The 25,857-nt window shown below is 48.3% G+C and overlaps 1 protein-coding gene across 2 annotated transcripts in view; it reads right to left on the reverse strand.

Moving 5' to 3' along the window:
- Nucleotides 1-23,044, reverse strand: part of TCF7L1 (transcription factor 7 like 1) — a 153,110-nt gene extending 130,066 nt beyond the window's left edge. The window contains exons 1-3 of one of the 2 annotated variants that reach the window (XM_047744286.1): nucleotides 22,293-23,044; nucleotides 22,146-22,209; nucleotides 21,803-21,930 (exon numbers count right to left, since the gene is read on the reverse strand). In XM_047744286.1, coding sequence (XP_047600242.1) covers nucleotides 21,803-21,930; nucleotides 22,146-22,209; nucleotides 22,293-22,541 — 441 coding nt within the window. In that variant the 5' untranslated portion in view covers nucleotides 22,542-23,044. The remainder of the gene's footprint in view (nucleotides 1-21,802; nucleotides 21,931-22,145; nucleotides 22,210-22,292) is intronic. The other variant, XM_047744287.1, reaches the window with a different exon arrangement.
- Nucleotides 23,045-25,857: the final 2,813 nt, after the last annotated feature.

Here is a 25,857-nt window from a genome sequence, read left to right on the forward strand (position 1 = left end):
AAAGAGTGAAGAAAAGCCAAGCAGGGCAGGCATCTGTCTGCCCAGCTGGTTCCTGAGAAAGACGGGCCAGCCGACGGCCAACCCGACACCAAGCACACAGCTGAGCCTCACAGAGGCCCAAGCACATCTTTGGACGACAAAAGGGGCACAAGCCAGGTTCCTGGAGGTCAGCGGGTGGTCCAAGGGACTTAGGGAGTCCGGGCAGCTCCAGGAGGAAGACACCAGGCTCCTGGGCTGCCCAGAAGCCACAGGCAGGACAAGTCTCGGAGAAGCTGCAGAGGCTGCAGAAACCCCAGGAAGAGTTTCCTGTCTTGAGCGCCAGTCTCTCTCATTCCAGGAATCCCCTCTTCCTGAAGCTCCTTGCTGTTCTTTATTTATACAAGGCCGAATCCCACTTTCCCCAGCTCCGTGAAGCCTCCTGCCACAAAGCCCGATTGTGCTCCTACATCCTCAGAGCCAAGGCCGAGACAGAAACTGGCCTGAGGGAAGACGGTCTGTAGCAGGGATGGAAATGCAGTCAGATTTAAAGGCGCGGTTCTCCAGCAACAGAGAGCTTTGTTGGGACGGAGCACACCCTCCTGACAGTGCGGCGGGCCGGGGGTTTGGGCCTACCTTGGTGCCGGGGGCCCTTCAGCAGGTGAGCTGCGGCTGTCTGGTTTTGGACCACCTCCAAAGAACCAGGCCTCACCGCAGGGCTGGCTGAGAGATAAATTAGCATGCGATTCTGCTCAATTATCCACTTACAGAGAGAGGCACAGCAACATTTTATTAAAGCACCACATGCAGAGGAAAGATACAGCAGTAAGAGAAAGCCCTGGAATTTTTTTTTCCCCCTAAAAGGAGATAGGAAAACTATGGTCCCCTGAGAACTATTCTGGCCCCAGCAACAATACTTTTGGCAACTTAAAACACAGTGATTTTCTTAAGGCCTCCAAGGTGGGTTTTCTCTCCGCCCCCAAACCTCTCTCAGCAAAAGATTTGGTCGGAAATTATTTTTAAACAGGCTCGCACCTCCTCACAACAAAATACCTCTATGAAGTGCGAAAACAGCCCATGGGCAAGTTTGGATCTTGGAGCTCTGGCCAGGTTTCCGCTTGGATGGTCTTCCGGACACCAAACCCAGAGCACAGAAGGGAGCAGTGGCCTAGGTCTAGAGCACCCATGGCAGAAGGGACAAAGGAGAAGGAAGTCTGTCCGCTGGTCAGTTCCTGGGTGGCTGCTCCCAGCCGCTGCCCCATCTCCCTCCCCATCTTCTGTCCGAGTGCGTTACATGGCTGCGCAGCCACAGCTGGTACCTCACGGATACTGGGGAGTAGCTGACGCTGACCTCCCTAGGAGTCTGGCTCCGTACCTTCCTTCCTCCCCACAAAATGTCTGCTTTCCTCTTGGTCTTCCATGCAGCACTCTGACAAGAGTCCCCCAGTCCCTCTCATCCTAAGAGACATTTCCAAAGCCAGGCTCCTTGTCTACACAAATGATGAGGAATCACCACTAACTGCCCCTCGCGGCCCACTAACCCCAGGACCTCCCCTGAGCAGGGACGCAGGGAGAAAGGAGGGGAAGGTGGGAAAACCGGTCAGGATCTCTCCCATCCTGCCCTCCCCCGCCCCACTCCGGGCGGCATTCCTGCTCTCCAGCCAGAGGCCTCCTCGGCCTGTGGGTTCTATAGCTCAGGCTTTCTTAGAGACAAAGCTCTGGCACCGCCAACCCTTCCCGAACAGCAGCTTTAAAATGCAACTCCTAGAAGGAACTCCCCGGGTCACCCAGTCTTCACGGCTCAGGCCACATCCCTCAAGCTCACGCAAGCTCTCCATGTGGCCCAGCGGGAGGGAGGTGGTGCCACTTCACAGCAGAGGGACAAATCTAGGTTCTCTGCCAGTCCCTGCCCCTGGAATGCCTAGGTGGCCTCAGACAAGTCTGGTTCCCTCTAGAATGAAGCCGGAAAAAACCACAGTACCCACCGGGTCCTTTGGAGGACTGAATGAGTGAATGTATGCGATACTTCTCTGGGACACAGAGAACACTCAAAGAATAAGATGGTCATCACTGCACAAAGCGCTATTCAGACAGACGAGGGACTCAGGACCAGTCCTGCTGTTTCTCGCTAGCTCCATGAAAGGAGCAGCTCTCTCCACCCCTCTGGGCTCGGTGTCTTTCTACCATCACTAAAATCCAAACTGCGGGGCACCTGGGTGGCTCAGTGGGTTAAGCCTCTGCCTTCAGCTCAGGTCATGATCTCAGGGTCCTGGAATCGAGTCCCGCATTGGGCTCTCTGCTCAGCAGGGAGCCTGCTTCCCTCTCTCTCTGCCTGCCTCTCTGCCTACTTGTGATCTGTCAAATAAATAAATAAAATCTTTAAAAAAAAAAATTCAAACTGCCTCTCCAAGGTCCCTTCTTAAAACACACACACCGACACACCCACACAGTTTATTTCACGGGTGTACACAACATGTGTCTGCACACCGGGGTTTCTCCACTGCCGCACAACAGACATTGGAGCAACTGAATCTTCTGTTGTGAGGAACCATCCTTCCTCTACGTTTTGCCGTGTTTAGCAGCATCTCCAGCCTCTACCTGCTAGACGGTAATAGTTCTCCCCCCAGTTGGAACAACGGAAAATGTCTCCAGACCTTGCCAAATGTCCCCTGGGGGGCAAAATGGCACCAGCTGAGAACGAGTCACCTACACGTACACGCACGTGCACACACATGCACACGGAATAACAGGCTGCCCACTTTGAGAGGGAAGAGGTAAGCAGGGTGAGAACAGAGGAAAACCACCACTCCAGGTACAGTCCTTGCCATGGGCTCGAGGCAACTTTGCAGGGACGGAGACCACAAACACACGCAGTATTCTGAAGCGTCTTTCCGTCTATGAAACAGTTACTGTGCTCATAAAAACCGCCTGCAGACTTACTTTGGCCTGCACATACAGGGTCCCATTTAGTGCGAAAACTTGCCAGGCCAAGCTCCCCAGGCCTAGTCAAGAGTGTGCTCAACAACTTGGCCTGCGGGAGAAGAACACAGGGGGTTCTGTGTGCTGCATCTCTGCACACTCACCTTGAGAGATCCCTGAGGAAACGGAGGCCGCCTCGGGGTAGCGGGCAGCTGTGGGTTATTCTTAAGGAAGAGGGTAGCTTGCCTTGGACTTAATGTGTTAGCGAATTTGAGGAAACTTCTATTTTCCCCATTCAGAAGAGCTAGGGGCTTGGTAGCCAAGGCTTGTGTATCCATGGACACAAGACCATGTGTACACACATACCCACTTGCTAATCTATGTAAAAATGAACAGCAGTCATAAAGACGGAAGACAGAGGTTAAGTGGAGGAGGGGAGTGAATGTCTGCCTTAAGGAGAGGTCTGTTTACCCCCAAAGCGCTTAAAAACGAGAATCCTGAACTCCCTTTCTACCTTATTATGACTTATTTAACATTTGTTTTTTAATTTGCCCAAGATCATAATCTCCACCCAGGACCACGTATAAGCCAACGTGAACTTGAAAACCAAGCTGGACCTTGCATGAATTAGTGTAAGGGGCATCTGATTTCTCCCTCCCCTAATATTCTGCAACACTAGTCCCTATGTAAGTCCCTAGCACTGGGGGAACGGGCCTTAAGACAGGCCTCAGGAAACCAAGGCTCTAATCCTGAGCAATTACTTATGTGCCACGGAGACAAGTTATTAACTACACGGACAGTTCCCTGCTAGCTGGAAGCATGGAGGAAATTACGTAGAACTAGGAAGAGCTACAGAGTCCTAGTCACTCTGACAAGTAGTAGAATGGTAGCCCAGACCCAACCACTGTTCCCAAAGAGTTTTGGGGAACACCAGGGCTATGAGATGCCACTTAGAAAGAAAACATTCTGTGGTTCCTTCATTCTTCCAACAAATACTTATTGAGGGCCTTTTGGATGCCCGGTGCTATAAAGACAATAGAGAGCAAAAGTGCCCCACTCCCTGACTTCAGTAAGTTGAGGCTCCAGGGACAGGTATCCAGAGACCAGGCCACCTCTTTCCCAACAGTAAAGGGAGTTCACATACAGGGAACGAGGAACCACATCTGAGGCTGGGAGGCGGAGAGTGGGAAGAGAGAGGTAAGCTGGGCGTGGGGGTGGGGGGCGGGGGGGGGGGCAGGTTTTGGGGTGGGGGGGGTAGTATTCCAAACACAGGGCCGGAGGAATCCTGCAAAACGCCCTCCCCTGTAAGAGATTCCTGGTACACACTGGCGTGTTATCGGCCCCTGAAGTCCTGTCCCACCCAATAACATCCCAAGGATGTTACTCTGGGAAATGCTGAGAGAGGCATTATTGTTCTTGTAGCTTACAAGAACCTTCCGTATGAAACAAAAGCTCTTGTTCGTATTACTGGAAAACTATGCGTCTTCTCAGAACAGCCAAAATACCTTGGGGTTGCTAATGTAATCCTCAAGTATTTTCCTTGGCACAGACCTATAAAAACATATGGCTTCCACTACTGCTGACATACTCCCAGTATCACAGATGAGGGAAAACCCACAACTACAAACCAGTGGGCCAGAATCAAAGGTCTACCTCCAGCACAGACATCTGCTTCATTTTGGGAAAGATGTATGTACAGACTAGGGGCGCCTGGGTGGCTCACTTGGTTAAGTGTCTGACTCGATCTCAACTCAGGTCATGAGATCAGGATTGTGAAATAGAGGCCAGTATTAGCCTTGGAGCTAGGCGTGGAACCTGCTTAAGACTTTTCTCTCTTCCCTCTCCCTTTGCCCCTCCCCCACCAAAAAAAGATGTCTGCACAGCCTCAATACTGGGATGAACTGAGAAAACCATCCAAAGGGGCACCTGGTGGCTTAGTCGGTTAAATATCTGCCTCTGGCTCAGTCATGATATTAGGGTCCTGGGATCGAGCCCCACATCAGGCTCCCTGCTCAGCAAGGTGTCTCCATCTCCCTCTCCCCCTGCCCCCTGCTTGTGTGCTCGCACTCTCTCTCTCATGAACTCTCTCCCAAATAAATTCTTCAAAAAAAGAGAGAAAGAAAAACCTGTAAAAAAAAAAAAAAAAGTTAAAAAAAAGATCAACCACCAATGATCAAGTTATCAAAGATTAAACCCTAAAAGATACCAGAAGTGAACAATGACTCCCCTTGTTAGCCTACAATGCCCAGAAGGAAGACAGATTTTGCTGTCTATTATATAAGATGCATAAAGAAGGAAATGTAAATAAATAACAAAAACACATGTGCAGATTTTGTGTATAAAATACTGTGCTAGGGGTGACAGTGATCAAAAGGGACAGATGACAGCCAGGGTCCTTGCAATCCAAAACTGATTATCAGTAAGTGCCCAGAGAATGGTTCAGTATAAAGACTAAATTTTACAAAGGCTGGGAGGTCCTGAAAACCCAGGACTGCTAATGCTGATAATGAGTTTGCCTTAACAAAGCCCTTACTGTAGGTCCTAGACAATGTTCTCCATGCTTGCATACAACCTTATTTCATCTTTGCAACTATGAGGTAGGTCCTAGGAATATAACAAAATACGGCCTTGGTCTCAACAGCCAATGGAAATCTGTTCTTCGGCTTCAGCTTCAACCTTCAGAAGGCCTGAATTTCTGCTTGGTTAATGATCATGTAGCCACAGGGATGACCAACATGTTTAATTAATGTAACAATGTGAGAAATAAGGAAATGAAGTTTGTTTGAATTCATCATCATTATCTGAACATGCCCCTTCAAAAATAGGGAAGGATTCTTTTTCTTTAAAGATTTATTTGTCAGAGACAGAGAGCGAAAGCGCGAGTGAGCACAAGCAGGGGGAGCAGCAGGCAGGGAGTTCCCCACTGAGCAAGGAACCTGATGAGGGGCTCGATCCCAAAACCCTGGGATCATGACCTGAGCCAAAGGTAGACGCTTAAGCAACTGAGCCACCCAGATGTCCCCAGGGAACCATTCTGCATGTAAAGTTTAGGGGAAATCTCCTTACGAGCTTTACTTCTTGAAATGTTATCAGTTGGCAGAAGTATGTTATTTTTTATTGGAAGAATACAATATAAGCATGAAACATTAATCTCATACAGAAAACAATTACAATGTACAAACACAATTCTTAAATAGGACTAATTACCTGCATTACTAATATTAAGAGTACATTAAAAAGAACAGTACATATTTTTTGAGCAAGTGTTTATCAATGTTTTTAAATTACAATAGGCATACTATATTCTACTTCTAAACTCTATAGAAATGCGTGGTGTGCTCATAACATTAAATAGAGTAACCCTTAGAAACTATATATGTATCCTCAGCATTCAGACTATGGTCTCTAACATTTTTCACTAAAAGGAATCAGAGCTCCTTCTAGAAATAGCTGATCTGGGAAGGGGGAAAGTACAAGATGAGCCTGGAATGTCCTCCCATAACAGGAAGCAGGGAACCATCAAAGACCACTGGGATCGTGTCCAAAGGACTCAGGAGCCAATGGGAAGAGGCTTCCACTAGCTAAAGATGGAACAACTGGGAGTATCAATTAGAAAATACTAGGACACCTGGGTGGCTCAGTCCCTTGGGTGCCTGCCTTATGCTCAGGTCATGATCCCAGGGTCCTAAGATCGGGTCCCACATCGGGCTCCCTGCTGGGGAGCAGGGGGTTGGGGGGAATCTGCTTCTCCCTCTACCCCTCCCCACTGCTTGTGATCTCTCACTCTGTCAAATATATATATATATATATATAATATATATATATATATTTATATATATATTAATATATAATATATATATATATTTTTTTTTTCTTTTTAAAGTAGCATAGATGAGGGCCATCTGGGTAGCTCTGTCAGTTAAGCATCTGACTCTGAATTTCAGCTCAGGTCATCATCTCAGGGCCTCAAGCTCTAGCACTCAGCCCCACATTGGGCTCTGCACTCAGTGCGGAATCTGCTTGAGGATTGTCTCCCTCCCCCTCCGCCCCTCTCTCCACTCTTGTACACTCATGCTCTTTCTAAAATAAATCAATGAATCTTTTAAAAAAATGTAGCTGATAGATGAAGCAGGAATGACACAGATAGACTACCACCATTTTGAAACTGCTAATGAAGTGATGGCCATCAGTAGCTATGAATTTCACAGACAACCAGACCTTAAGTGTTTCATAAAATAAGGACACCATCTATGAAAGAGACTTTGAAAAATAAATTAAAAAGGAGAGAGAAAGAGAGAGAGAGAACCCTGAAGCTTGATCATGAATCTAAATTCAGGGATCTCCCCCAACCTGCTAGATGGGATGTTGCCTGAATCTTAAGTCACTTAATAAAGCCAAACAGAGGGGCCCCTGGCTCAGTCAGTTAAGCATCTGCCTTGGGCTCAGGTCATGATCTCAGAGTCCCCGGGATCAAGTCCCACATCAGGGTCCCTGCTCAGCAGGGAGTCTGCTTCTCTCTCTCCCTGCTGTTCCCCCTGCTAATGTTCTCTCTCAAATAAATAAAATCTTAAAAATAAATAAATAAATAAAGCCAAATAGATTTTCAAATTAAAAAGAAAGAAAGAAAGAAAGAAAGAAAGAAAGAAAGAAAGAAAGAAAGAAAGAAAAAGAAAAGAAATCTAAATCCAGCTAACAATTGTCAGGAACTACAAGGGACAGAAAAACATGTTACAGGACATCATAGGGTTACATTTAACAAAATCCAGACTGTGAAAAACTCCACAGGAGTCATCAGATAAAAACCTAAAAACTTAAGTAGGAAGTTCTTTACATTCTTTGAAGAGTGCAGAGCAGAATGCCAAGTTTGCTACCTCAATATTTCATAAGATTTCAAAATCACGTACCACACTTTCTTGATAAATCACCTATGATCCAAGCATAATAAAGATGAAGAAAACCATGAAAAGAGGAAACTGTCATAAACAACAACAACAACAACAACCCAATACTCATTTTTTTCATCCCCCACGGACCAAAAAGATCTTGTTCTTCTTCTTACTTAGTATTCACAAAGATGTGGTTGAGCATCGCAGAAACCATCTAGGCACTTACAAAACTGTGAAATTATAATCCTTGCACTACAATGTCAAACTCTTCAAAATGTGACCATCAATTTGGCCACTGCAGAGTAATAACTGTTTCTGGTAAGAAACGTCAGTGGATACTAAACAATGGATGAAAGTTTGATGAGAAACAGGTTATTTATGTAGTCACAAAGTATCTTCCCACAAGACACTTACTAATTACAAAGAGGAAAAATAGGTTCGGAGGAACCTGGCAGACACCATTTTTACCAAGTGATCAAGATTAACATCAACTGTAGCGGCGGGGGGGGGGGGGGGGGGGGGGGGGGGGGGATAGATGGTGCCTGGTGAGAAGCAGAGAACCCGGTAGCAACATAGAACCTGAATCTATTCATGACGAAACATCTGGGGAAAAAAGCAGAATTCAAAGTTCCTCTACAAAATAAATGAGTTGGAGTCTTCAAAAGTGAGGAATTCAAGAGACACAAGACAAAAGAGCTGTTCTAGACTGAAGGAGGCTAAACAGACACAACCAAGTGTAACACATGACTTGGCTCATCCTGGACACCTCCCCCCATGTTTTTTTTTTTTTTTTTAAGATTTTATTTTTAAGTAATATCTACAACCCATGTAGGGCTTGAATTCACAACCCTGAGATCAAGAGTCAAATGCTCCTTGGATTAAGCCAGCCAGGTGCCCCCCAAATTCTTTTAAATGTTTTCTTCTGCTACAAAAGACAGTTTAAAGAGAAGTAGCAACATCTGATAAGGTCTTCAGATGAGACAATAGGCCTATGTTAATGTCCTGATTTGATAACCACATTGAGGTGATTGTCTCTGATGTTAGAACATACCTGTGAAACTATCTAGGAGTAAGGGAGCACTGTATGTAAGGGAGCACATATTTCAAATGGCTCAGAAATAAAGTTACAGAAAAACAGAAAGATAAAAAGAATATAGGAAATAATAACATTTGGGGAAATCTAGAGGAAAACATGTGGGAATTCTTTGTACTATTTTGTACTTTCTCTATATCTGAAATTATCTTAAAAAGTTAAAACTAACATGAACTAACAGTATATATGTCATTCTGTTGAGAGCTATTTAAGAATTCACACAAACTGGCAATTCTGTTATAGTGATATGTAACTCTTTCCAAAGGTTAATTGATAACCATATAAATTCATAATCTGCACTAAGAACTGAAAAATGATGTGCTAATTACTTTTGTTGAAGCATTTCTGGTCCCCCTGTGACTATACCATTTAATTATTTCTTACAAAGATATTTTAAAATACTGTAGGAAAACATCCACTTATTAAGATATTGGTTAAGGGGCATCTGGGTGGCTCAGTGGGTTAAGCCTCTGCCTTTGGCTTGGATCATGATCTCAGGGTCCTGGAATCGAGCTCCACATTAGGCTCTCTGCTCAGCGGGGAACCTGCATCCCCTCCTCTCTCTCTGCCTGCCTCTCTGCCTACTTGTGATCTGTCAAATAAATAAATAAAATCTTAAAAAAAAAGATATTGGTTAAAATTTTTGGTCACCAAACATCTTAATAAAGTTGTAATAATACTACAAATTATCTGTATGACATTACTCATTTCTTCTTATATCCCAGAGATTCATTCTATGATGCATTTAGTTTTAGTCTTGCGCAAATCCTGGCTTATTTTTCTAAGTTTTATTTCTTTATTTGTCAGAGAGAGAGAGAGCACAAGCAGGGGAGTGGCAGACAAAGGCAGAGGGAGAAGCAGGCTGCCTGCTGAGCAGAGCCCAATGCGGGACTCCATCCCAGGACCCTGGGATCATGACCTGAGCCAAAGACAGTTGCCCAACCAAATGAGCCACCCAGGCGTCCCAAATCCTGGTTTTGAAATGCAATCTATTCACAGCCAAAATGTTAATTCAGTAACCTTCAAATACACCATTATCCCCATTTTGCCAAAGAGCACCCTAGGATACGGGAGCACAGAGCCAGACCAGGGTACGTCAACTGTGGCCAAACTCAAGTCCCAGACCCCTTTAGCCATACTCCCTCCCCAAGGGAAAGGAGTGGCCCGATGGCAGGGTCTGCTCCTCTATCCCTCAGGCCTTGGGATACTCTCACCATGCCCAACTCCTCTCTCCTCCTTCAATACCAAGCAAACACAACCACTTTTAAGGGGGGCTCTCCCAAACTCCAGTTGTTCTCACCATCCTAGCCCCTCCCTGTGTTAACTCTCCTTGTGAGAGCCTTGCCATCATGACCCATTTCCCACTCCAGAATTCAACACCAGAGTCTCCCTCCCTGACAAGCATTTTATCACAGAAAAGATTATGTTGTAAAAGTGTTTTCATGTCACATATCTTTAACACTCCTACTCTAATATTCTACCTACCTACTCTGGGACCCTCCTAGAAAATAGGTAAATAGATAATATAATTGATAAGCAAATACTATATCCAATTTACACAGAAAATAATATTCAGGGCTCCTGGGTGGCTCAGTCGGTTAAGCATCTGGTTAAGCATCTGCCTTCGGCTCAGATGGTCCTGGGATCCAGCCCCACCTCCGCAGCTCCCTGCTCATTGGGGAGTCTGTTTCTCACTCTGCCCTTCCGCCCACTTGTGCTCTCTCCCCCTCAATAAATAAACAAATAAAATCTTAAAAAAAGAAAGTAAGTAATATTCTGGGGGACCTGGCTGACTCAGTTGGTGGAGCACGTGACTCCTTTCTGGGTTCAAGCCCCAGGTTGGATGTAGAGACTGCTTGAAAATAAAATCTCAAAACAAAGAAAAGAGAAGAATATTCACACGTACACAAGCAAGTCGGACTTGGCCGGGAGTAGGAAGCAGGCAACAGACCGAGTCAACAGATGCACCTGACAATATTTTATATCGTGGTATCTAAAGAAACAAGTTCACCACCTCAAGATGTGAGAAGAAAAACACAAGGGAAATTGGAGGGAACAGAGTATATGGAGCCACAGAGCAGAGAAAAGCAAAGAAAGAGACAACAATGAACACTATCTCTGAAACTATAAAGAGACCAGCCACCGAAGCTGTGACTGTCCCAGGCAGAAGCAAGGATTAAAAGTGCCTCTGAGGGAAAGGGCTGGAAATGCCACCAAAATGAATAAATACAGACATGTTACTCCTCACTCCTCTTTAACTTGTACACATCATTTCTTTGTCCCTTGTTCCAAAGGGCATTTTCACATTAATTTGGTGGTCAATGCTCAGTAGAGGGGCAGGCTAGCACTGTAGCTGGAATGATGGCTCCAACACTTTCCAGAAAGGGAACAGAGGGCCCCTCACTTACGCTCTGTCTCAGCTTCCTCCGGGATAAGACAGATTATGAGACCAGACGTGCAGGCATTCAATGTGGTAAGAGTTGTAAACAGTACCACACAGTCCCCCAAGAACACTGCAGGTGCCTACAGGCTATTTTTTAAAATGCTGATGTTTAAATATTCATGCTGTCAACATTCGACAAATGTCTGGGAGTCACTTATCATGCATCAGGGGTTACGGTTTAATAAAATAAAGAAGTATTTTGAGGCATACTTCCTTTGTGGCACTACGAGGCTCACTGTAAACCCCCAAGTAGTGGAGAGAGTAATAAAGCCCGATGATGGAACCGAGCCCTAGTCCTGTTTCCATCCTTCGTAACTGCTGGCTCCCAGGCAAGCTCACAATCTCCCTGAGCTTCTGCTGCTCACGGGTGGGGTGGGCTGAATGTTCCCTTCTATCTAGGAGGGCTCCAAGAGTACCCAGGCAAGGTTCTTGCAGAAGAATCTCAGGGAGGACCACCCCTAGCAGGTAGGTGACCTACATCCATCTGACCTTAGCAACCCCAATTTAGCCTTTTTGAAATCTATGGAGAAAAATATAGTCCCAAACACCAGAAATCACTACTGCCAACAAATCTGGACTTGTAAACTGATCAGCTTTTCATACCACTTATTCCTACTTCTTTTGTTTTTCTTCCTCATTGTTAGATCTTTTTTTTTTTTTTTTTTTTTTAAAGTAAGCTCCAGGGATGCCTGGCTGGCTCAGCTGGTTAAGCCTCTGCCTTCAGTTCAGGTCATGATCCTGGGGTCCTGGGATCAAGCCCCACAACAGGTTCCCTGCTCAGTGGAGAGTCTGCTTCTCCTTCTCCCTCTGCCCCTCCCCTGCTTGTGCTCTGTCTGCCTCTTAAACAAATAAATAAATAAAGCTCTAAGCCCAACATGGGACTTGAACTCAAGACCCTGAGTCAAATGCTCCACTAACTGAGCCAGCCAGATGTCCCTAGGTCCAGCTATCCTTTTAATCATAGTTTTACTATCTCTCACTTATTTTTTTTTTTTTGTTTTCTGCATGTTTTTTGACAGATGTTCCTACAAATAATGGCCCCATTCACTGTATGAGGTATAAGACATTTATCTAAGATTTAGTGTCTTGTAATACCCAGATCTCCAGAAGGGCTTAGCTAGGACCCCCAAGTGTCTCCCCAGCTTCTATCAACCATACTCAGAAGGCCCTCCTGTTAATCTTTCCACCATGTTATTGTTTTCAGAAAGAGACCACTTGAAGGATAATCTGGGAAGTGAAAGAAAAAGCACCAAATGACCTGAATCCTAATTTCAAATCATCTTACACCCACACTGTCCCCCCACACACACAGAAAGGGGAGTAGAGAGGAGACTAATACATTCTCTGCAATTCTTTTTTTTTTTTTAAGATTTTATTTATTTATTTGACAGAGATCACAAGTAGGCAGAGGCAAGCCGAGAGAGAGAGGGAGGGAAGCAGGCTTCCTGCTGAGCAGAGAGGTGGATGTGGGGCTCAATCCCAGGAACCTGGGATCATGACCCAAGCTGAAGGCAGAGGCTTTAACCCACTGAGCCACCCAGGCGCCCCAAATCTCTGCAATTCTTAAAATATTTCTCTGTGTAAATGTTTGGTATTTATTTAATAGTCAATTTACTGAAATAGTTATAAATGACCGCAGCTGGTTTTTAACATAGAGACCTTTAAAAAGGCAACGAATTTATCCGATATTTTATAAAATAAACAATAAGGGAATAATATTTGCATGCCTGGTTCACCAGAGCTTGGTTTATTAACCAAACGATGTTGTAATACAAATTGCAAGGGTAGCAAGCAAGTTGACTCCTCCCACCTTCTTCTACACCGGAGTCGCACTTGTGTATTCCCCCCAGGCCTCACCCATTTCAACAAGGAAAAACTGTCCCCAAGTTCAAAAAAGTTCTAATGTTAGTAGACAACCACTTTTTTCTCCAAAGAGGGTAACATGCGGTGGTGAACTTCTGGGGGCCACCCACAAGAGGTTATTTAAGTCCTCCAGAGTACAGTCCTCCTAGAACAACTTAAACCCCAGCCGCTCACTTCGACAGCTGTTTATTTGGGAAGGTGTGTTCCCAGGTCCAATTTGTTAAGTCAGGACAAATCTACGCACCCCCCACCACAACTGATAACTCCCATCAGGATTTCTGAACTGAGAAACAAAGGTCAGCTGTCCTCACCATGGGAGGAGGACTTAGTTACATCAGGCACATGAGCAGTCACAAGGGTAGACTGGGAAGACCTAGACTTTAAACTCACAACCAAGTTGAAATCTTTGCACCATCAATTACCACTGGTGTGACCCTGAACAAGATACTTGACCCCTACTAGTCTGCCTCCACAGCAGCAAAATGGGAATAACAAGTACCTACTTCCTAGCAGATTAGAAGCTATAAGAAATATTAAGGTTTTAAGAGCTACTGCCAGGTGCTTTCCAAATGGGGTGGAGTTTTTTTGTTTGTTTGTTTTTTTAAGATCTTATTTATTTATTTGACTGAGAGACACACAAGAGAAGGAACAGAAGCAGGAGGAGTGGGAAAAGCAGGCTTCCCGCCAAGCAGGGAGTCCGATGCGGGGCTCGATCCCAGGACCCTGGGATCATGACCTGAGCCAAAGGCAGACACCCAAAGACTGAGCCACCCAGGCGCCCTTGGGGGGTTATTAACACCCTTCAGGAACAGCAAACGAGAGTACCCACTTTACCATACATGTGCCAGCAGTTAAAAGTCATATTAAGGCAAAATCTCTGGTAATTTGGTAGGGGGAAAAAATAGATCCTTTTCTTTATTAGCATTTTTTTTTCTTTATTAGCATGTTTTGACTACCTAGGAGGCTAAACATTAGTTTCACATATGTGGTTGTTATTTGTAGTTTCTTCTTTCGGGAATTTTTTGTTTCTATTTATTTTATGGTTACTTTCTACAACTATGGTGAAAACTTGGGGCCTTGTTCCTCTTGAATGAAACAGGTATCTTTTCTTCTTTTTTTTTTAAGATTTGTTTATTTGAGGGGTGCCTGGGTGGCTCAGTGGGTTAAAGCCTCTGCCTTCAGCTCAGGTCATGATCCCGGGGTCCTGGGATAGAGCCCCACATCGGGCTCTCTGCTCAGCGGAGAGCCTGCTTCCCTCTCCCTCTCTATGCCTGCCTCTCTGCCTTCTTGTGATCTCTGTCAAATAAATAAATAAAAATCTTTTAAAAATAAAAAACAAACAAAAAAAAGATTTGTTTATTTGAGAGAGAGAGCACACGAGAGAGAGCATGTGCATGGGGGGAGGGGCAGAGGCAGAGATTCTGGAAGCCAACTCCCCACTGAGATTTCTAAAATGCTATAGCACAGTCTGGGAGTATGAGTGTGAATTTATTTCCCGTCCTGAGGACTCCAGGTAACTAGTTATCACCCCTTACCACTTCCACAAAAGCTTCTGAAAAGGGCCATGTTTAGGAAAACATTCTTATGGTTTACTCTCAAACTCTGAAATGTATTTCTAAACTAATTGTTCATTTTCCCATGAAGATCTGCAGGCTATATACATAACAAAAATATTTAGGATTCCAAAATTTATTTTAGAACCTTAAAGGTATCTGTCAATGGAGGTAACTCAGAATGTCTCTAAAACCTTATGAGTCTAATAAAGAAAATCTCCAGCACCCCAGCGTTGCTCACTGAGCCGCCCATAAGGTAGAGAGGAATGGGCGAGCCCCCTTTATTTCCCTTGTGTTCCCTTTATTCCCGAAATGCCAAGGTTTTGGAAACTGCAATTTATTTCATTGTCCCTGAAATCCAATCCAGTCTGAGAGAAGATAATAAAGCATGGGACATATAAAAACCTCCAAAAATACATTATCAGATTAGCTCATTTGGACAGTTTTCTACATGCTTTTAAGCAGGACAGTCCTTTTCCATCCCAATTATTTATCACATCCCAGTAACTGCCTCTGACAGCAAATGAGTTGTGTTTTGATTCCCATCTTTACCCTCCTTCAAAATCAGCCAGCTGCAGACATTAAAACGAGGAAACATGTCCCAGGTGTGTCCTAGCTCTCAATCAACAACCTTTCATTATTTAACACGGAGCGAAAAGGTTCCCAAAGGGTTTGGGTTTTCTCATGGGATGCAGAGGAAGGGCTTGTACTGCCAAAACATCCAGGACCCTCACCCTAGCCGACTGGCCCTTGGTTTGAGAATACCAAAACTATCCAGCCACCCGATACACTGCCCCTCACCTTCTGCCAACACCCCCACCCCGCTTCCTTCCACACCTTCATCTGCACAATCAGGAGAACATCTATCACTGAAACAAGACGGACTTCTTCCCATTTCTAGTCCCATCCCTTCTTCCTCCCGTCTTCTCCCCTATTCATCTTCCATCCCACGCTACGGCCCTACAAACAAGCTCCCGCTCCAGCGTCCCAGACAGACTCTTCTCCACAGCCCCGGCTCCTCTTTCCAAACTTCAACAGGTTGTCCGGACTCTGGTTTTCAACATCTTCCGAGTTACGGTAGACAGAAAACGTGTAAGGTACACAGGGGGCAGGAGGGGAGGCTGCCTGCCGATCTGGGCTGTGGTTCTGGCTACAGGAGGGATGGGACACTCCCTGGGACCAATCCACAGCATAGCACCCAGGCACGCAGCTGGGAAGTGCTGAGCCAATATCTCTCCCTATCTTTATCACCCCCACTTGCCTGGATTACTTCTCTCACTGGGCACCAATAACTTCCTAATTGCTACATTCCCAAAGCTCCTCTTCACGCCGCCATCTTCTCGTCTTTTCTTCATGGCATCTGACATGGAGCACCAGCTTCTAGGATGTCACAGGATCTAGGTATGCCTCTTACCTTGGTGAGACTCCTTTCCATGCTGCCTCAGCGACTTCGTTCTCTGCTCTGAGCATCCTGTCCCTTCTTGCGTCACCTAGTTGCTGCGATATCAACTATCCACTCATCATCCCCTCAGACCCCATGCATGTCCGATGAAACTCAGCACTTCCTCCAGACGAAAGCCCCTTACAGCCTGTGTGAGCTCTGTTACTGCCAAAATGGCCAGTGTGAGCATCTGTCCAGCATGCGGCAGGCAAAGATGGCACATCAGGGCCCCACTGAGAAGAAGGCATTCCTCCAGGTCACGGAGGCTTAGAGAGTTAACTGTGACATCAGCCACCTTCTGCCTCCACTTCCTACCCCTTTCTGCAGAAATTCAAGCAACCATTCCAGTCTCTCCCTTCCTATCCATTCCTCTCCATTCAGATACTCTTGGACACTTTTCACCTCTGCCCCGATTCCTAGGAGTCTCCTAACCCTCATACTCCTTCCGGGTCCTCTCCCTCCAATCACTATGATCTAAGCACACAAACCAGTCACATCACTTCCCAGCGGAACTTTTTAAATGGCTCCCTGCTGCTTTCGACTAAGACCGATTCTTTCACTGACATTCAAGGCTTCCCCTGCCCCTCATTCTTTCCAGGCAAATGGAATAACTTGTATTACCCCAAACAGCCCTGAACTTTTGGCCTTTCCTCTCCCAGTGCTGGCTTCTACCTCCTAATTGGGGTGGAAGACGAGTGTACTGTTTGTTTCAATTTTTTATAATTAACAAGTATCACTTTGACTTAAAGAATGACTGAGTTTCAAGGACTAGTCTAGGTTTTGGTGGGGGAGGGGTGGTTTGTTTGTTGTTTCTAGATTTTATTTTATTTTTTTAAAGATTTTATTTATTTGACAGAGAGAGATCACAAGTAGGCAGAGAGGCAAGCAGAGATAGAGAGAGAGAGGGAGAAGGAAGCAGGCTCCCTGCCTAGCAGAGAGCCCGATGCGGGACTCAATCCCAGGACCCTGAGATCATGACCTGAGCCGAAGGCAGAGGCTTAACCCACTGAGCCACCCAGGCAGCCCCTAGATTTTACTTTTAAGTAATCTCTACACCCAGTGTGGGACTTGAACTCACAACCTTGGGATCAAGAGTCACATGCTCCACCAACCGCGACAGCCAGGCACCTCAGGGACTAGTTCAAAACAACTTCCTCTCCCTGTGTTCCTTGATCATGCTAGCCCAAAACAACTTTTCTATTCTCTTTCCTCTGAAAATTCTTCTCTGGATTTTGTGGACTCTCAACACCATAGAGTGGTCTATGTTCATACTGCTCAATTTTTAAGCCCTGTAGGGCAAAGCTGGGCCTACTTATCCTATTTCCTGCTGTCCATGACAGGTCCTCAGTAAATATCAGATGAACTTGAGGAGTTCCGAGTTAATCTTGAAGGTGCCGATCTAAAGTTCCCCATTTGGCATGTAAAGTTGACTTTAAACTGGAACGCAAGTAGGAAGCTGTACCGTACAGATCTGGATTAATTGCAGCTTCCAATGACTTAACCATTTAAATTATTTTTCAGGTCACAATTTTTGGGGTAAAACTGCACATCACTGTAAAGGCAGGAACACTCTGTTCAAGGTTAGATTTCTGTTTGTATCCTAGCCTACTTTCTCCTCCAGAATCCCAATAAGTGAGATCAATGAGTATAGTCCAACCTATAACTTCCCAAAAGTAAAGCAAGTCAGGCATTCCCCACCAGATCCACCCACCTACCCAAAGGAAAAAGACAGCGTTCAAGCTCCCTCCACAGACTGTTACCCGTTGTCATCCCATCACCCTAGAAATTCAAGGCCAAAACTGCAGCAACCCAGGCAGGGCCCCTGCAAAAGCTCATTCCATGTAAAAAACTCTCATTAAACACTGAGTTATATTTGGGGGAGGGGGAAGGAGACAGAAGTTATATTTAGATGAGATGACTTTAAAGAATTTTACCAAAAGCAGCATGTTTATATACTGATCTTCCAAAAGAAAAGGATTTACTTATTCACTCCTACATACAATTCCTAAAGACAGACCACTTCTCCCTCTATACACAAAGATGTCTGCTGGGGTTCGTTGGTGGCACATCCAGGATGCTGGCCATGGGCAGCGGTGGGATATGAAGGACTGAAAGCAGGCACACATCTGGAGAACAGAACTGTTTCCTACAGAAACCTGAGTGGAGCTAGTGAGGAAGGTGCCCACGGACGACACTTGAGCTACATGATAGTAGCTCTTAAATGTAGAAACTGGACCCCAAAACTAGAGACTCCCTTGGCAACTGTTCTTTTCCAAACTGTAATCAGCACTCACGCCGCAGTCCACCGCCTCTCTACCAGCTCCAAGCTAAGTCACCGAACCACATTCAGCATTTTCGTCTGGGCCCTTACTAGTCCTAACACTATTTTCGACATCCACTTTCTCCCGTGTTGGCTTACGTTTTCCTAACGAAAAACCCGTCAACGACACCAACGTGGTTTAGTAAACTCGTGAAGCCTTTTCGCTCAGAAGGAGCGAAAGGCGGTTTGTGGCTCTTATTCCATCTCTTCACAGGCCACGGGGTCCCCAGGGCTCCAGAGGAGAATGAATCGTGGGCGGGAGGCTTGGCACACACCCCAGACTAAGGGGACCTCTTCTCTAAAGAGCCTCAGGAAGAGGCCACTTCCCAGCCTCCCAGGCAAGCCAGAGTGCAGGGCAAAGGTAAGGCATGGGGAAGAGATGCCCAAATTGCAGGACAGGCCAGCTGCCTCCCCCCCCACCCCCGCCCCCCAGTCAGCCCGGCAGGAATTACGCCAGGGGATGAGGGTGTTGCAGCCCTGCTGCTTGCAATTCCTAGGGTCAATTAACACCCTGAGAACATCCCAGCCAATCCCAACTTTTGCTTGTGGCTTGATTTTTCCAGAAAGTGGGAGAGCAGCAGAGAACTGAAGTCACCTAATTTTATACTACTCATAGGCTTTAGAAGGCCAACGCCCAAGGTCGTGAAATGTAGTAGTAAAACAACAACAACAAAAAGACCTGGGATGCCAAGAGAGAGCAGATCATATATTCCAGGCACCCCTGCCCTGCCCCACCCCTCCCCTATCCCCTCTCTATCTGCATTCATTTTACCAGGTCTGGACCCCAACCGAGGGTCACTTTGTCTGCACCTACAGTTTGCCCACTTCGAGAATCCCTTTAATTATAATATAATCACCCACAGGAAAAGCATCATCACAACCTTACCATCCAGACAATCAAGTACTTAAGTGTTTCCTCACTTGCTTTCCTAAAAGCCCATGATGTTCAAGGAGAGGGTCAAAAGGAGCAGGTTCTGGAGCTCATCTAATGGCAGGAAACATTCCCAACGAACTTCATAACCAGACGGGCCTAACACAATTATGGGCACAGAAGGGGCACAGGAACTACAGAGAAACTGAACTTAGTTCTGTCGGGACAGTTCATCAGGGGGACAGATCTATGTATGGGAATGGGACAGCGCACCCTAAGTTCCTTAGGAAAGGTTGACAGCAAGAGATGTGAGCGTCCCTGGAGGCTTAAAAGGAAGACAGTGACATGGGCCTGGGCAGGGAACAGCTGCAGGAAAGAGCAGGGACAGTCAGAGACAGGCAGAGAAAGGCTGGCTTCTCCAAGGAGGGCTCCAAAATTCCCCAGCAGGCTTGAATTTAGTCATCAGGAATCCCCGGTACCAGCGAGAATCAGTCTGTGAAAGTTCTTAGGCAAAAGAACATGTAAGGTGGAAGAAGGAAGAAAGGACAGTAGAAGATGCTGACAGAAAGAAGGGAATGGACACAAACAGAAAAACCATCCCCCTGGGGCTCTCGGGGTGGGGGTGGGGAGCAACAGAGGAAGACGGAGTTGTCAGGGCCACCGTTCAAAGAGGAAGAATGAAAACACCCTAAAGAGAATCAGGTGGGTGGAAGGGAATAGCCTGCTCCAGGGAAATGATTGGTCATATTTGGGACATTTCTTGTGACTTTATCTGCACCAGGACCTGGATCAGTGCTGACTCATGGACCTTAATGCCTCCCAGACTCTACTTTCCAGACATCTAATGGTAAATGTAAAAATGGGACTTTGCGAGCATCTCTCACAAAGTGACAGGGACCCGAGCGAAAGTGAGCTTTCAAAGCTTGCAGAAACGAGCTACACCTGCTCACAGAGAAAGGAATCAATGGAAACCTACAAAGTCAATGCAGCTTGTTTTGCTCAACTTTTACTTTACCCACTTTCAATATGAATGAGAAAAGGCACCAGTCAGATGCCCATATCCAGCTTAGATTCAGGACTTCCTGGGGTGCTCCAAAGCAGGGACAAAGCTGCGGGGGCTTCCCGGCTTGAAAGGTGAAGGTGTGTGGTCCCACGCCCCTCTCCCCAGGTCAGAGCCCCCCACCACCACTCCCACAACCTTCCGGCCAGGAGAGCGCCTCCACCGAGCCCACCACGGTGCCTCCGCTCTCTACCGACTCTGTACCACGCCAGCAAGCAGCGCCCATTTCCCACCAGGCATTTCTCAAACGGCCCTTTAGTTGTGATCACTATTTAAGGACAGCTTAAACGAAAAGTGAGTTTGTCGGACCTGCTCCTGAGGCGCCAACACCTCCCGCCCCCGAATCAAGAAGTAACTGGCGGGCACTGGTAAGCAAAGAGAACCACCATGGCGCGCGTGGCGCCCAAGGGACAGCGCGCAGGAGCCTGGCACACAGTCACAGGAGGTAGGCGCTCACCGAATATCCGCCATCGGACCTAGCACCTGGGCAGTCGGCCCCGGGGTGGGGTGAGTTGGCGGCTCAGGGGACACAAAGGCCTTGCCAGCCCAGCGCTGAGCCCCTCGCGACGCGGGGGGCGCGAGTTTAGGGCCAGTGAGGGGGCGATGGAATCCTCCCTCATTTGCACGTCGTCTGGGGCCCGGTCAATTTGCTTAATCACGGCTCTAAATGCCAGCGCGCAGCACACAATGCGCGCCCATTAACAGGTTTAAAGTGTCGCAGCGCTCGCTTTAAATGAGAAAAGCCGGCAACAAAGAGGGAAAAAGCCAAGTTCCTCAACTTGAAGAATGCCTCGGGTCACCCTCCAAATCATCTAGGCGAGTTTAAAATCCCAAGCTCCACAGAACAGTTGAGGCCCCTGCTCCACGGCTGGGGGTGGGGGGCTGGGGTGTGAATAATCCGCCGCGAATCCTGGGTTTCTTAGGAACCAACTCGCAGCCGCTCAGTGAAACTGAAGTCGGGGGCAACGTCGCCAACCCAGCTCCCCCGGCCCACTGCCCAACCGCCAGGGAAAGCTGACGGATTTCCAGGAAGGAAAGCGAGGCCCCCCCGCCCCCTGCGCTAAAAAAAGCCGGCACAAATCCAAGTTTTCCTTTACCGCCAGCAACGAAATTTTGGAGGCCAGGGAAGACCCCCTGGAGTGGACCCCAAAGCCTCTCCCCAACAGAAGGGGAAAATGTATTGGAACTTTACTTTCATCCAGACACTGCCCAGCGCAGCCTACCGCTCGGCCGCCACAGAATAGTTCAACTCCGCAAACATGTTCTGCCTGGGATCCTCCCGGGCCGGCCCCATCCCCCACCCCATCGCCGAGCCGCGGGGCGCATCCCGCGGTCCCGGCCTCCCACCCGCCCCGGCGCGGCCGGACAGGCACTCACCGTGCGCGCTCCTCCGGGAGACAAGGGTCCATTGGAGAGGTACGGACTGCTCAAGTCCGGGATCATCAGGAACGGGTACCCAGGGTACGGGGGGCCCTTAAAGAACGCGCCGTCCTGGGGCCTCCTCACTGTGGACAAGACCGAGGCGGGGGTGAGGCCCTGGACTCCGGGACGGTGAGGCGGCAGGGGACCCGGGGCGGGGACCGCGCTCCAGGACGGCTGTGGCCGCTGGGGGCGGAAAGAAGGGGCACGGCCGCGGGGCCGGAGGAACCGTGGGCGGCCTGAGCTGCGGCGCTGGGCGCAACGGGGCCCGGGACTGGGGGCTGCGGCGACCCACACGTACCTTCGGCGAAATAGTCCCGCGGCTTCTGGAAGGCGTCCCGGGCGGGCTGCGGGCGCCTCTCCGCCTGAGGAGGAGACACAAAGGCGAGGGCGGGTGAGCGGGAGCGGGGCCGGGGTCCCCCGGGGTCGGCCGCGGGAGCCTCCTTACCTCCGAGTCCGAGCTGCTGCTCTGGTTTTCCGACTCGTTGACCAGGGACGACTTGACCTCGTCCAAGTCCCGCTGCGCAGAGGCACTGTCGCTGCTCGGCTCCTGCTCCTCGCCCCCCTCGTCTTGGAAGGGGATCAGCTCGTCGTTCGCCCCGAGGTCGTCCCCTCCGCCGGCCGCCCCGGCGCCCGAGCCGCCGCCGCCGCCGCCGCCGCCGCCCCCGCCGCCCCCGCCGCCGCCGAGCTGGGGCATGGTGGGGCCGCGCGGGCCGGGGCCGCCGCTCTCCGAGCCCCTCGCCGCCCGCGCCCGGCCCGGCCCGGCCCGGCGCCCGCCCCTCCCTCTCCCTCCCGCTCGCCGGCCCGCTCGGCTCGCCGCCGCGGCGGCCGCAGCAACAAAGTTTGACAGGGCGTGGCCCCGCGGGAAGCGGGCCGGCGCGGCGGGGCCGGGGCGGGGGCGGCTCGGCTCGGGCCCCTCAGGCAGCGCCCAGCCCAGCGCTCCCCAACTCCTCGCCGCCGCCGCCGCCGCCTGCTCCGCCGGGGCGTCCCAGCGCCTGGCCCGCCGGGGAGGGGCGAGCGGCGGAGGAAGGAGGGATCGCCGGCCTGGGCAGGGGGGCCGGAGGGAGGAGCCCCGGCTGCAAGCTGACACCCGCGCGCCTCGCGAAACCCGGAGAGCTCCGGCGCGCACACACTCACTTGCATTCACACTCGCACACCGCTCACTCACACCTTCCGGGGGCTGCGCCTCCCCGCCGCGCGTACCGTCCTCGCCCTCCTTCCCCTTCCCCGCCCTGGCCTCCTCCCCTGTGCCTCGCCCGGCGGCCCGCCTGCACCCTCCAGCCCACCGCCCCCACCACTAGGCATCCCCTAACTTTCTTCCAAAGAACCCCCAGAACTCCGCACCGCTTCCACACCCCCTCCCACCGCAGCGGCGCGCTGGCGGGCGGCACTGCCCCCTGCGGGCAAGCTTCGGACACACAGACCGGCCGCGGACACTCGCAGCCTGGAGTTCGGAGCACGGATCCCGCCAGTCGGCTTGCCCTCGCCGGATGCGTAGGACAGAGGATCGTGCAAATTTATGGCACCCTGGAATATCGCGGGCGCCCTTCCGCTCCTCCTTCCTGCGGGGTTCCAACGCGCCCCCTCCCTAGCCCAGGCTTTTTACCTCATTTAGGTGCCCAAAGTCAGCCGCCGCTGAAATCCCAAAGATCGCCTTAGCCGCAGAGTTCCAGACCAGGTCCGTCAACGAATAATGCACCGTCCTCGTTTCAGAAAGGATTCGGATTGGGTTCGTTGCGAAGGAAAATTGTGTGCCTGTGACCTCTGAAGCCGTCCACAGGGCTGCCTCGGAAGCCAAAGAGCCTATAAAAAATAACCCAACATCCTCGTGCTGAAAGAAATGCCTCTTAGAATTACTTTAAGATAGCATCCCTCTCCAGCCAGTTCGGGAAAGTTTAAAAAAGTGAATCTCGTGCCATCCACACTGGGGAAGTGTTGGCGAGAGCATCCATCTTAAAAGCGACTGAAAGGCAGAATGGGAATACCTAAAAACTATTTTCATCGCAAGTGGCAGGGAGTTTTCTACAGCGATTCCCCCACACACGAACAAAGTCGCAGATGCGAGGAAGTTCAAAGCTGCAGGGAGGTTGGGAAGAAGGGTTCTGGGTGTCACAGTGAGGGTCTGTGCAGCAACCAGCTCAACAGAATAAGGCCCTGGCACATATCGATCCTAGAATGACTTTAGAGAAACATTAAATGAAAGTATACACGGCCCTCAGTCTTTCATTTTCATTTTGTTTCTTAAAAATTAAATACATAGGGGTGCCTGGGTGGCTCAGTCGTTTAGCGTCTGCCTTTGGCGCGGGTTATGATTCCAGGGTCCTGGGATCAAGCCTCCCATCTGGGCTCTCTGCTCAGCAGGAAGCCTGCTTCTCCCTCCCCTCCCCCCCAAAAATTAAATATATATATTTGTTTCTGCATAGAAGAGTCTGTGAAGATACACACCAAGTTATCAATAAATACATCTGAGAAAGGGGAGAGGTGAGAGGAGAGAGCCCGTTTTGTTATGCTTTCTACATATTTTACTGTTTATCACAACCAAAGATGCCTTATCTCTTTTTCACACAATTAATACATGAATACAGCCTCAAACCTTTTTCAAACAATATCCATGGATCTGGAATAGCATCTTTATATATATAAAGATTTTATTTATTTATCTGACAGAGTTGTAGAAAGAGAGCACAAGCAGGCAGAGCAGCAGGCAGAGGGAGAGGGAGAAGCAGGCTCTCTGCTGAGCAGGGAGCCCGATGCAAGGCTCCATCCCAGGACCCTGAGATCATGACCTGAGCCAAAGGCAGCCACTTAATGGACTGAGCCACCCAGGCGTCCCTGGAATAGCATCTTGGGTAAAAGGTAAAAGTCCTTCCCACTTGGCACACCTCACTCCAGTGAGACACTGTTAGTGGTTGGGTGTATCCTTCCACACATTTTCCCAGGCATGTGTAAACACATATACAAAGTTCAGATTTACCTCCACATAAACAGAATTATACTGTTCATATTATTGGGTGATACTTCATTTTTATAAGTTTCTAAAAGAGATGTTTTCATGTGGCCCATAGACATATGAAAATCCTGTTGTGTTAGTTTCCCATGGTTACTGTAACAAATTATCCCAAACTTGGTGGCTTAAAACACTGGAAAGGCATTTGCTCACTGATGAGGAGACCGGAAGTCCAAAATGAGTTTCACGAAATCAAAATCAATGTGTTGGCAGGGCAAATTCCCTCCTGAGGCTGTAGGGAGAATATATTCCTTGCCTTTTCTAGCTTCTGGCGGCTGCCTGCCTTCTATGAGATCTAGTCACTCTGATTTCTGCCTCTGTGGTCACACGGCCTCCTTCTCTGCCTGTCCCATCTCTCTCTCTGCTTCCTTCTTAGAAGGAAGGACACTTGTGATGTCATTTAGGGCCCACCAAGATAATCTTGGATAATTTCCCCCACTCAACTTCCTTAACTTAATCATATCTGCAAAGACCCCTTTTCCTTATAAGGTAACATCCACAGGTTCCAGGGATTAGTACAGGGACATATCTTTGGGAGGAAGCCATTATCTGCCAGCCACACCTACTGCCCTGGAAGAAATGCAAACTGAAAACAGCACAGAGGTGCCATTTTTCACCTATCAGATTGGCAAAGGCAGAAACAATTACACCCAGCACTGGTCCCCCTGTTGGGAAACATAGAGCTGCTGGGCATGGCTATGTGTAACATTTCTGAAAGAAAATTTGGCAATAGCTATGAAAAACCTCGAAATGTATACACCTTTGACTCACCTATACACTTTTAGGATTTTATACCAAGAAAGTATCCAGGCATACAAGTAAACCTGTACAAGTGTGTTCATCACAGTGAAAAGCTGGAAACAATCTCATTGTCTCCAGATAGGGAATTGTTAAATAAAATCATGATGCATTCATTGGATGGACCGCTATGACATTGTAAAAATATGTTTGTCCGTGTGGAAAGAGGCCCATGATAGTGAAAGTAGCAGATTAAAATTAATGTATC

The sequence above is a fragment of the Lutra lutra genome, chromosome 9, assembly GCF_902655055.1.
Source record: "Lutra lutra chromosome 9, mLutLut1.2, whole genome shotgun sequence".
NCBI lineage: Eukaryota > Metazoa > Chordata > Mammalia > Carnivora > Mustelidae > Lutra > Lutra lutra.